The sequence below is a fragment of the Phoca vitulina genome, unplaced genomic scaffold, assembly GCF_004348235.1.
Source record: "Phoca vitulina isolate PV1807 unplaced genomic scaffold, GSC_HSeal_1.0 scaffold13, whole genome shotgun sequence".
NCBI classification, from domain to species: domain Eukaryota; kingdom Metazoa; phylum Chordata; class Mammalia; order Carnivora; family Phocidae; genus Phoca; species Phoca vitulina.
Genome location: NW_022589716.1, coordinates 33,423,197 through 33,436,357, shown reverse-complemented (window position 1 = coordinate 33,436,357; position 13,161 = coordinate 33,423,197). Strand labels below are relative to the sequence as shown.

Sequence of the window (13,161 nt, the reverse complement as noted above, 5' to 3'; positions counted from 1 at the left end):
TTTGCCTCCAAGGCAGGATTTCCATTATTATGGAGATGAACTGCCTCTAATTATTGCAATAACATAATTGTTCCCCAGGGCAGAATTCCTAATATCAGAGCTATATAGCTCTGCAGCAACTGTAAGAGATATCCTGAGTGCAGGTTTCTCATTAAAAGCACATATATAGACACTGTGCTTCCAGAAGAGAAACAGAATGCCTGAAGCAATAAACTCTCCTTTCCACACTAGGATTCGATCAGCCTTTTGGGCAAATACCTGCCATCACATTTGCTCTGCATCCCGGACTGCCAGAGTCTTCAGACCAGGCTTTCACACTTTATATACAGCATGGAGTTTTGTAGCCCTGTGCTGGGATTTGCCTCCATGTATTACATGAATTTCAACTCTTCCAAAGGCCTTTGGGAGAAGAGACATATTAGGGCCATGATCTAATTTCACCTCAGAGGCAGACTTCAGTGTCTCTAGGCAAGAAACATGAATATGAATTTTATTCCTATTTGGGTTGAATATTCTCATGGAATGCTAGACTTGATCTGATTAGACTGTGGGGATCAGGCAAACCTAAACATGTATTACAATCTGTGAAGAAATGCCTAAGAATATAGATGTTTATACTGTCTTCAAAAGAGGTCCACAGTGGCCTGAAAGTGTTCTGCCCAAGGGTGATGCCAAGGCTCCTAAACCCAGTGGTCGTCTCTGAGCTGTTACTTGGTTGGATATCTTGAAGGCACAAAATGCACGTTCCTTCTTGAACCTTTTTGTTTCCTTGGTTTCTGTTTGTTACATTCCCCTATTTGTTTTTCTCGCCTTTGGGTCTGTTTTCTTAATCCTTCCATCAGGCTCTGCTTCCACCATTCTGTGTATGTGGCTGCCTGATTCACAGATGCTCTTATTTGACAAAACTCTGTCTGGATGAATTTACCAACACCATGACTTCTTATCTCATTGTTCTCCTGAATTCAGACCTATATTTCAACTTCCTATTGGATGCATTTACTGAGCACTTACTCTATACTGGGCATTGTCCTAGATGTTACTATTATAGAAGGGAACAAAATATACTCAAAGGGCCCAATGTCACCACAGGAAGAAGAGAGAGGCCCAAGAGGAGGTTAGAGTTATGTGATGTAGGAAGGCTCAACTTGATTCATCTTTGTTGGCTTTGAGGATGGAGGAAGGGGGCCATGAGCCGAGAAACATAGGTCGCCTCCGGAAAGCTGGAAATAGATTCCTATCTAGAGTCTCCAGAAGGAACACATGATTTTAGCCTAATGAGACCCATTTCAGGCTTTTGATCTCTAGGCCTGTAAGATACTGTATTGTTTAAGTCAAATGCAACAAAAATACACATGTGCAAGCACACACACACACACACACACGTATGCGCGCACCTGCACAAATTTTTGTTCTTGTGGAATTTACATTCTGATTGGGTGGAGGGTGGGGAATTCATGAATATGTAGTATGTTAGATGGTGATAAGAACTATGGAGAATATAAAGCAGGTAAAGAGGACGGGAATTTGACAATTTTAGACAGGTTAGTGGGAAAAATCTTTGCTGAGTAGGTGATACTTAAATGGGAATTCCTATTTGAATGTGACACCTCCACTTGCAGGCATTTCAAATTCAACATGTTAATACTAATCTCTTTATTTTCTCCTCTCAAACTTGTGCTCTCTGTAGTCACTACTGTGGCAATTGGCACTACTGGGCGCAGCTGCTTACGTTAGAATCGTAGAAGTCATTTTTACCCGCCCCCCTTTCTTTATACAATATTTCTACTTACTACGTCATTAAGTCTTTTTAAATTTTATACTCTAAAAGCCCGTTGGTCTTCCTTCCTTTACTCTCAAGAGACTGAAATCATTATCCTTTTCGTTTCCATCCCAGACTATTGCCTGCAATTGGTCTCTCTGCCTCTCCAATCTTGCTCCTCTCTGATTCTTTTCCATGTTGCAGGCAGAGCAATCCCTTCATAGAACTTGTATGACAGTGCACTCCTTGCATAAAATCCTTCAATTCTCTCCAGGGTCTTCTAGTTCAAGTCTAAACTCTGCAGACATAAAACTCAAGGCCTCCACAATCTACTGTTGGCCTACATTTTTTCAATTTTCCTTCTCAGTCTATCACCTTTATGACATATGCCCTAGGATTACTGAAAAACATGTTATTTTGCTACCGGGCCCCTGCACTAGTCTATGAGCATCTTGAGGGCTGGGTTTATGTCTCCTCTTTTTCTCTATCCCTAGCACCAAGCAGAGGGCCTAGCATATAGCAAGTACCTGATGCATTCTTCGTTCATTGAACAAAATTGGAGTTGGCTAGTTTGACAGATGAGTCAGGCCGCTGTTCTGAAACCATGCCTGTGACATGCAGGCTGTAAGTTTGAGATTCTTTCCAGCCACATTAAGTGGCATATCTATATTGGTGATTGTCAATTAGCTTGACATAAGCTATTAGCCTAATGTCTAAAAGGGGGGAGAAAAAATCTCAAGCATGAGTAAGACTAAGAAGTCCTTATTTACACAATGTTAACTAGAGTAACATTTCACTCATTTCTTCAGCTTCGGTGAGAAGTAAAATTATTTCCTCTAAGTGAATTTTCCAGTCAACTAGACTTACTCCTTTAAGCACTAAGATAATTTTTAAAAATAACTTTTGGGAGTGAGTGGTCTTTCTATGATGTATTATATACACTTGCCTGCCTTACTAATCTAAGCTCACTGAAGATAATTTTTCCTCTTCAGAGACATCATATAACAGTAATTATCATACTTTGCTACAGAGATAATATAAAGCTATTTGTTTCCTTTATTAATACCACTTTTAATTCTAGGTGGCATACTTTTAGAAAGACAATGAAATAAATGATCAGGATAGTGAGAGGATGTGAAAATAATGTCATATGAACAATATCAGGGACATTTAGGCTTGGAAAAGAACTGAAAGAGGGCATGACCATAGGCTGCCAGTCTATATAAAGGGAAGGGTTGGGGGGTGGAGAAAAATCAGATTTGTCAGCATAACTTCAGAAAGTGAAACAAAACACAATGACTGAAAGTTACAAGGATATAGGTTATGAAGAAAAAAATCTTCTAACAGTTAGTTAGGTCTCCATCATTAGATGTAGCCAGGTAAGGATAAGGGTCTAGCCATTGTTGGGAACTCCTCTCCTGGAATGGAAGGTGGGCTTGGGCTCTGTGACTACAGTAGGAATTTGGCATTGCTGTCTGTTGAGCATTCACTTACTCTTGTTCTGGTAGTAAGACCTTAAATTTCTTTGGGGAAACCCTTCTCAGTCCATGTGGTTTGAAGTAAAGCTTCCCCATGTGCCCTCTGAGAATCGGTGACTCACGTTCTCCTACACAGGGCATCACAACATACTTGGTTTAGGGGAGAACACTGACCAATGCAGGATTATTCAATTATTGGAAAATCTATTCTGGAATTGTTATGAGAAGCTAGAAAAAAAGGCAGCATGGGCCTGCCAATAGCTATCCTAGCGCCAGGAAAGGAGAGCCCATTGGAAGATGGAGTCAACACAGAAGGCAGGGCTGGTGAGAGACGAAGAGAGTGTGACAGAGTCCTGATGCCACTGCGTGAGCTCCTGAGCCTTGCCGCACCTTCAGTCAGTCCATCCCTGCCCTTCTCAAACATGTGAGCCAAAGTACTGAAGCCGGTCTTGAGTTAGGTTTCTGTCACTTAACACCAAAAGAGCCCATCCTGGTTGAAACATGGTTTTAGGCTCCTTACAATTCTAGGATCCTAGGTTTTATCAATGGTTCTGCTACTTTTGTACTTTGATGTTTTGTTTCTAATAGATCAACTTCAATCTCATCTGCTTCAAATGCCTTCTATCTAGAAACTAAAAGTAAACAAAATTATCATTCTTATTCAGTTAGTACCCTTAATTGCTCACTTAATCCACATAATTTTGCTGCTTTGATGGTGACAATAGGTGTTTCCTGACAACTCAAGTACTTGGGCTTTGTGACAGGTCATACCTATTTTAAATATCTGTTATTGCCTACACTCTGGTGGCTGGAAACGTGCACAAGAGAAAAACAAATGTTTTATGTACATAATTACAAAGCTATAAAAGTTAAAAATTAAACCTTTCATTTAGATGCTTTGTATAGAGAAGGCTACCGTGAATATGCTTTAAATTTCTAAAGGCCTGACAAACCATATTTTTAAATAGTTTACATGTTAACATTAAACCAGTCTTTCTCAGTCTATATCCACCTGGATAACTACAATATCACCAAATGATTAAATAAGATAAAAACTTGCTTCATATACTTCTATTGTAAATTCGTTTGTAGGCAGTTGTTTAGTTAAAAAAGAAGTTAAAGATCATGTACTAAGTTGTGTTTGGCAAAGTAGGTCAAAACATAGACTCTAGGGAGAACATTACTTAAAAGGGGTGTTTGATCATAAAATTTTGTTTCACCAAACACTGTTTATACCAGTATTAAGATATTAATAACTTTTTACTCAAAGGTTAAAGGTTTGCTCTTTGATTCTTAAGATTCCACATCTCAAAAGATAATTAGGGCTAATAAGTCAGTATATTAGAAACTATAACTCAGCACTGGGCACAAAGAAGTTTGCCTTTTGTGTTGGTCTAAAAATGTCAGTCTTTTCCTAAAATAGGAGTTCTGAAATTTTTCACTCATGAATTGTTTTGCTCACTTATCCACTTAATTGTCTTTCTCCTTTACCAGAAAAAAAAGGAGAAAAATGGCAAAATTTCTTCTCTGCCAGTGAGAAAATATTAAAATCTTTCCTATTTTTCACACTTTTCAGAAATTATGATATGTACAACTGAGTTTATATCTTTCTCAGAAGTTAAAATCCAGTGACTCACAGACTAAACTTGGTCTATGGGTGTATGACCCATGTTGTAATAACATTAGAATTAAAACAAAAATGAGTTGCTGACATTTAAAAATTAAAAGAGTTCAAATAAAAGCCCAGATTTCTAGCTTCTCTTGAAGAATGAAAAGATAGGAGGCACCATATGGACATGGCAGCAATAATGCTAGAATTGAGAGGCAGGTGTCTCTCTTGGAAGGGGCACACCATCATTCCCCTTTGTATTACACCTGGCCAGCTTTGGGACTCATTTAAATTACCCAGATCAGTCTGCTTAATACAATCTAAGTGAGGTAGAAAGAAGGAGCAGAGCTGCGAGAACACAGCATCCATGTGGAGAAGGAAGAGCTAATACTGATAGTTTGGGTCATGCCTGGTGACTCTGGTGGTGGAGGTGATAAATAGCAAGACCTGGATAATGATGGGAGTTTCCTCAGTTTGAATACATCTTTAGTGCCGTATGAATGCTGAAGCAATATGTGAACACTATTAATCAAATCAGTAAGAGAAAGAATGAAAACTGGAGAGAGACAAGTTTTGTGGTAAGTCAAGTGGTAGAAACAATCAATGAAATTCACTTACTAGATAGAGTTTTTGATATTGATATACCACTTTCCCAAAGGTAATTTAATCAGTATGTCACAATGGTTAAGCTATAGCAGTGGTAAGTAGTCGTTAATACTGTTCAAAATATTAGGTTATCTTTTTTTTTTTTTTCTTTTTTTCTAGACACATACTAAGATTGTATTTCCTTGCGGGAGTGAACTTTTGAAGAAACATGTGACTTGTTTTGGCCAATGAAACATGAGTGAAAATGAAATGTTTCATTTCTGGGCAAAAGCTTTAAGTGGCATGTTTGGCTACTCTCTTTCGCTTCTGCAGTCCTGATGTTCTGGAGGGTGCTACTCTACCAGCCTTGGCTGTTGAGGGTAGCAAAGCCACCTGCAGACCTCTGAGGGCCATGCAGTGTGAATTACAAATAGACTTGTTGTTTTAAATCACTGCAGGTTGTTCGTTACAGTAATGTTACTCTAACTTCATCCACTCATGGATTTTGACATGTCTATTACCTATATTATTTTAAAGTACTTTTTGTTATATCATTGTTAAATTAAAAATTTATAGTGTACCATTAGTCTAAGCATTACATGTGGTACATACTAGTTATATTTCAATTGTGTTTTAATAAACAAAGTAAATACATAATTATTAAAAGTAATCTTACATACCACCTTCTGGGAAACACTGAGGTAAAATAGGAAATAAACCCTGAGGCTACAAAATAAGAACCTGCGCTCTCAAGCTCCAAGTATGGCTCCAAATTTGAACACCATGCCAATATTCAGTGAAATATACTGCTTCCTTAATATAACAGAAATCAGGAAGGGACATATATTATGAATTTAATATGTGTATAAATACACCATCTATAAACCGCATCAAGTTTGTTTGCAAAAATCATTAATAAGGACAACATCATCAGTGCAAGGATCCAATTTGCATATGCAAATCCAAAGGTGTACAGGTGTAAAGGGTAGATACAGATACATTTTTACAGGCTTCCACATTGCATCTTTGAGTACTTGACCTTTAGCATCAATTAAAATCATTATGTATACAGCTAGTAAATGCTGTGACATAGACTCATGCATAATTACCATTTTCCAACAGATTGAGTAGATTACAGAAAGAGATGGGGGATATTTTATAGGGGTGACAGCCAAGAAAAGGTCTTATAGATACCTGCCATTTGGTGCAATTTGACCTAAAACCCCAAACAACCCATATATATATTTACACTGTATAAACAGCATGCATTCTAAATGTAATTCACATATAAAAGGAAATAAACAAGTAAAGAGTTTATATGTCAGAAAGAAAAAAACTGTTGTTTCAAAAGGATGTCACTAAAATAATCAAAACTATGTTATATGCAGAATGAGTTTTGGAATTAGCAATATTTAGCCTCAAAAAAAAAAAAGGAGAAACTATTGAGACATAATAGCCATTGCCAAATATTTGAGAAGTTGTCATAGCAAAGACACACTGGATTTCTTTGTTTAAGCAAAAAGAAGTAGTGTGGAGAAAAGTGGGTGAATCAGCAAATAAATTTTAGGCTAAAATTAAGGAAGGTTTTTCTAGCTGCTCACCTTTGAGCAGCTCTGACAGTCAACTGGATCATGCAATCTCTCTCTGCAGGGAGGGTTTTGGAGAATCTTAATAACAAGAAGGATTATAGAGACCAGCTAATTTACCACCCTCTTCCAAAACTTCAGGTCTTTGATTAACATGTAGTCCACCAACAGCAGATAGTAAATTCCTCCCTCTAGAACTATTAATAACAGACAAATTATTATAGATTAATCAACTATTAAAAATATCTCAAGATAGTACCTTTCATTTTCTCTTAATATGTCCCTTCCTTTCTTCCAGATGTAGACAGGTTTAGGAGAAGCTTTTGGCTTACACTCAATGACAACTTCACCTCCCACTTTGACAAGAGTTACTCTTTTTAAGAGGGTTCTCGAAAAATCCGGACCCACAGCTGCAAGAGAATACAGAAAATAAAATAATTATTATGGAAGAAAAACCCCCACTAGATCATGCTTTAGCCTTTTTCTTTCTACAATGCATTTATTGTTGCCTTGGGCATCAAAGGGAAGAAGTTAAATTTTTTCTAAAGTAAAAAGAGTAGCACTGTATGTTTTGATGGGTTTATGAAAAATTGAGGTATAATTTATATATGGTAAAATGCACCAGTTTCAAGTGTACAGCTGATGAATTGGACATACCACACTATGAAGATCAAGGTATAGAACATTCCATCACTCTACTGAGGGACTATTAAAAATTATTTCACATTCAAATGAATCAAAAATTTTAAAATTTCAGGGAAGCATAAGAAGACAAACAAGAAAATCCACAAGGCATTTTTCTGATTATGTAGGTTAAAGCATTTCCTCTTTGATAACAGTTTCTGCCTCTGCTCTGTCCCTTAGCACTCTGTGCATGTCTCCATGAGAGAACATGCTGAAATGTCTGTATCATCACCCTCTGAGCTTCTCCTTAAAAACAGGGCTTTGTCCAGCTTTCTGTTACTGTTGCCTAATGCAGTGCTTGGCTCATGCAGGATAAACTGGGGCTTGCTCTTAGAAAACTCAATTCCATGCTCACTATGAGTGCTCTAAAATTCATTTTATAACTCAGGCGGTTAAATGAAAATAATGTTAAAGAATTATTGCTTTCCTAAAACAACAGATACATATATGTATCCTCTTGGAAGGAATTTAAAAGACGCCTTTCTGAAAAAAATCTTCATTTTCTTCTGAGTTAATTAAATTAATGTGATCTAGGATCTCTTTTGAGTAGGGATTTATCTCTTAGAATCTCAATTTCACTATATTTAAAATCCCTGACTCCCAGTTTGACCTAATAGAATTTAAGATTTTAGATCACGTTGAATGTGAAATTTAAATACCACAAATTACTTAAAGGAGGACAGAAAGTGAGTGTGTATGTATGTGGGTAGGGAGAATGGGAGTCAATTTCTTAATTGCCACCAAACCAGGTACTAGTGATATAAAAAAATAAAAATAAGCTTCAGTGAAAGCAGGTTAAATTTTTATTAAGTACTTTTGTTGTGGAAATATTTTCAGTAATTGTCTAGAAAGAAATAAAAGTGGGAAGGTTACTTTTTAAAGGGGTGATGCAATGTATGACTGGAGCTGGTTTTACTATGTGAAGGTGAAATTAAGTAGTTTAGTAGGCAATTGATATCTTGATCTGTGTGCCTTGGATTTGTGAGGGGAGTCTACAGTTCAGAGCATAATTCTATAATGATAAATGCAATTAATAAGTAACATGCAAGTTGTTACAGATGTTTCTGCTGTAATGAGATAAATGTATTCCTAGTATGATCTGCAAAATCACGTAATAAAAATTATAGGATTATGAGAAAGATAGGGTCAGGACAGACCTACTCAATATTTATGTAACACCACACTAAAAAAAAAAGCACCCGATCACCCCTTGAATAAATATATTAGCATGATTAAAAACACAAGTGAAATTCCTAATAAATACTACAAAAAATACAGGACGTGTGTGTGTGAGTTGTATGTATGTGTGTGTGTGAAGACAGCTTGACGAAAGACAGAAGGAAGAGTTGAGACTGCTAAACTCAAGCAAACAAGTAAAACAGAGAAGACTTTGAAACAAAGTAAAATCTGCAGAAAGACTCAAGAGAACCATGCTATCAGCACTGCCACGTTACATGGTCAAACTAAGCCAAGAGGAAGAATGTAGGTGAGGGGAATGGTGGGCAACATAGTTTTGCCTCAGATACTGTGGTGATCTGAGTTAGTGGGCTCTGTGTTTGATTGCTGCCATGTGTGAAATACATGAACAAAGCCAGCATTTATGTTCTACTGGTGTCATTCCCCCGTTTACCACTCCCATACATGTTAATATGCAAAACAGAAAGGTTTCTGTAGCACAACAGACTCATTCTCATCTTAGGTAAACACCTGAAAATTGACATATTAATGTAAAAAAAAATCAAATTTCTATAAGTTTTTAAAAGAGTATTTTGTGAAATAGTTACAAATCTGTATCATATAAAAATCCCTTCTTAAAACTGTATCTTTCTACACACGCATTTTTATCACTTTAGGCAGACATTTTTCATCTGTTCAGGAGGAATTCGGCAATTGCATTTGAAATGAGTTTACATAAATCAAACTGTGCACAACACATGGGTGTATTTGTCAAAAAACTATATATTGCTTTTACGAGATTTGAAATAGCATGATATCAGCCACACAGAAGACAGAAAACACACCTTCCAGTTTCAGAAGCATTTTTACTATACTGTTTATGTGCATATTATCTGTGGGTATCCTAGCGATAAGAGTGGTTTTGAATATCTTTCACTAATAAAAATGGAATTATAAATTCAAATCTTTTCCCTTTGTTTACTTAATTTGCTGAATTTACTTCTTTTGTTATTTAACCCTGCAAATCTATCAGCTTCCACATTAAGCTGCAGTGCTTTCTAGGACAAAATTGTCAAACCTTCATCAGTTTGTGAATACTTGACCCATTAATGGTTTTCTTAACATTCTGCCATTTTGTAACCCTCTGTTGTACCTAAGATGCCCTTAAGTGTAAGGAATGGAGTTTTTTTCTGGTCTGTACCTTGTATTTAAGTGAAAGGAGCCTGTTAAATTTGACATTCACAGAGAAAGTAGGTTTTAAAAGTTATTGGTAAGGTCCCCAGGAGAGCACTATTAGAACCCAACCTTTGCTGGCACTTAAAAATTTAGTACACATTGAAGGTGAAACTTCAGTAGGTTCTTAATAGCTCAGAAAAGGTAAAACCAATTGTCAAATTACCCACTTGAGTCTGAGAGTCGCTCAGATACTGGGGGATCCTCATTTGCTAAATCTAATGCACTTAGAGGATAATATTTCTTACATCAACTACTAGAGGGCACTGCTCTCTCAGTGTTGGAATGAGTCATGTTATAAGACCTCTTCCATTTGGAAAATGCAACTTTTTATTACATATCAATGATCTTTAATCCATTAACATTACATGATCTATGAGAAGCATCTGGCTAAAAGAAGCTCTCTCTGTAATTCTCAACTGTTTGGTTTTACTGAATTAAATGACTCTTGGTCACGTGTCAAGGGTATTTAAAGTGGCTAACAGAACCCTTGAAAACAAAAGTTTTGTGACTTAGCGTCATTTCTCAAGAGAGAGAACAAGGATGATAACTCCTTGACTAGATGTGCAGAGGGAGTCACATTTGGGAAATGTACGAGTGTGATTTTTATTATTGAAGAGGAAAGGATAATTCTGCATGCAGTTCGATTGCACTTGGTCTGTAGAAACATCACTGGCAACATTGCCAGTGGATGGGGACTATTCAGTTTGGCCCTTTTAGAAGTTCAGAAGTCCAGATTATTTTAAACTTTATCTATTATCTTTAACTATTAGCTCATCATTCTATAAAAATAAACCTAGAGTTAATGCGTTCATTCATGTTTTCACCACTGCAGAGATAACGCTGGTATCTGAGTTTAAAACCCCGAGGTTTTTCTGGCTTGCTGGGTAGATAACTAGAAGGCTGGTTACAGTGGGAATCTTCTTTCTAGGTCCATCATTTCAGAATGGTGGATTCAAAATCAGCCCTCTCTAACCAGGGATGATATTCACAACAAAACTCTGAAGTAAGATTTTTCTATTCTACTACCAGGACAATGTGTCCCTTCTAAGTTCCTCATACCTGTGCCCTGCTTGTTTTGATCCAATTCATTAAATGCCCTGCTTACCCGGGTCTCCTTCTACCACGATAGTTCCCGCTCCTTTGGGAAGGTTATTGTAAAACAAAAGTAATAATATTTATAGTCACAAGGTTGTTTCGAAGAACAGATGAAATAATACATGTATTGTATATTAAGTACTTAGCCCAATATTTGCTTCATACCTACTCCTCCTCTCTGCTATCTCCACTACCACCACCACCATTATTAGGGGACTTTATGCTGAAATATAAGAGCGCTTTTTAGAGCCAAATCAATTCATCTTGGTTTAAACAATTTTTTTTATTTTGAAATAATTATAGATGTACGGTTACAAAGATAGAGAGGTCCTGTATATTTATTTCACTTAGTTTCTCCCAGTGATTATACCCTCCCTGAGCATGATACAATATCAAAATAAGGAAAGTGATCATTAGTACAATGTGTGTCTTTAGTTCTATGTTATTTTATCACATATGCAGACTTGAATAACTACTGCTGAAATCAAGAACGGAAGTATTCCATCATCACAAAGATTTCTCTTTTGCAACCCTTTTAAAGCCACATCCAGCTCCCTCCTGCCAAATTCTCCCTAATGCCTAGAAACCACTAATCTATTCTCCATCTCTATAGTTTTGTCATTTTGGGAGAACATTTTATATACAGAATTGCTTAGTATGTGACCTTTTGAGATATTTTTTTACTCAGCTTAATGCTCTTGAGATCCATCCAAGTTTTGTGTGTCAACAGTTAGTTCTTTTTTTTTTTTTTTTTGCTGAGTAGTGGTATCTCATCCATTCAGATATAGATGAAAATAGTTCCTTAATGTTGGCATTTCAGGCACTATGGTAACTGACAAATATTTTTGAGCACAGGAACCATTTCAAGATCTCTCAACACTTTCTCTGCCAACAAGTATGATCAGGCTTAGCCTTTTTCTTTTTAAAAAAGGTTTGAAAAGCCAAAAATTAATTGTGGAGACTTGGGTGGAAAATTTTTTTCTTATTCCAAGAGAAACATTTTAAAGCCATTTTAGAACAATATATTTTATCTAGTAATTAACATGTTGACTAAAAATCATTCTTACATGTTTTAAGAGCTTCAGCTGCTAAACCCTTGTTAACCACCTTTGAGCTACCCTATTTAAGACAGTATGCATTTTTAAATATCTGTAATCACTTTGACCTCCTTGTATCAGTTCAAATTAGTAATATTTTATTACATTTGGCACAATGTCCTAGACTCTCATACAGATCCATGTCTTTGGTTAGACGAGTAGTGTATAGTATTGTAATGCCTTATTTGATTGTAACTTTGTTAAGAGGTAGAAATGTTTGTTGAATGAACAAAAGAGAGTCATTAGAACGTGGCAGAGAGAATCCTAGAATTTCAGTGGTTAAGACATGGTAGCATTTGTTATTAGCGATCATTATATCATCAGTGCCTTGAAGGCAGAAGCTATGTATTATGGATCTATATATCCCTTACCGAGCCCAGTGTTTGGCACAAAGTAGATGTTTAATCAGTATTTGTTGAATAAACATATGTTGTAGAAGAGAACTCGGAATTCATTTCAAAACAGAAAATTCTCCTCTCCTGATGCTTTGCCTGGATACCACGTCCCTTTCTTCCCTCCAAGTGGGGTTGTGGATGGCTTCTGGGACTTCCTGGCCTGTATACAGGATACTCCATTTTTTCTGGAGTTGGGCCTTAGTATAATGAAGTAGAATTACCCAAGAAAAACAATCTGGGCTGTTTATACTCTTAAACTACTCTGAAACCATCTGGTGTGATGGCAGATTAAGGAATGACTCTCAAAACAAAACATCAAAGAACTTAACTTTTAGTGCTGCCCAATTTCTATGGTGTAAATATTTCCATCATGGCCAATTTCAAGTTACCAAAAAGAAGTCAATGAATACTGGGCTGAGAAGGATAGACTCAGCTACTATAAGTAGGAGGTAGCTCCAGCA

At 36.6% G+C, this 13,161-nt stretch overlaps 1 protein-coding gene across 7 annotated transcripts in view; it reads right to left on the bottom strand.

Moving 5' to 3' along the window:
• CNTN4 (contactin 4) overlaps nt 1-13,161 on the bottom strand; it is a 913,589-nt gene that overhangs the window by 126,119 nt on the left and 774,309 nt on the right. For all 7 annotated transcript variants that reach the window (XM_032411803.1, XM_032411802.1, XM_032411800.1 and 4 more), the window contains one exon: nt 7,277-7,427. In XM_032411803.1, the coding sequence (XP_032267694.1) occupies nt 7,277-7,427 (151 nt within the window). The remainder of the gene's footprint in view (nt 1-7,276; nt 7,428-13,161) is intronic.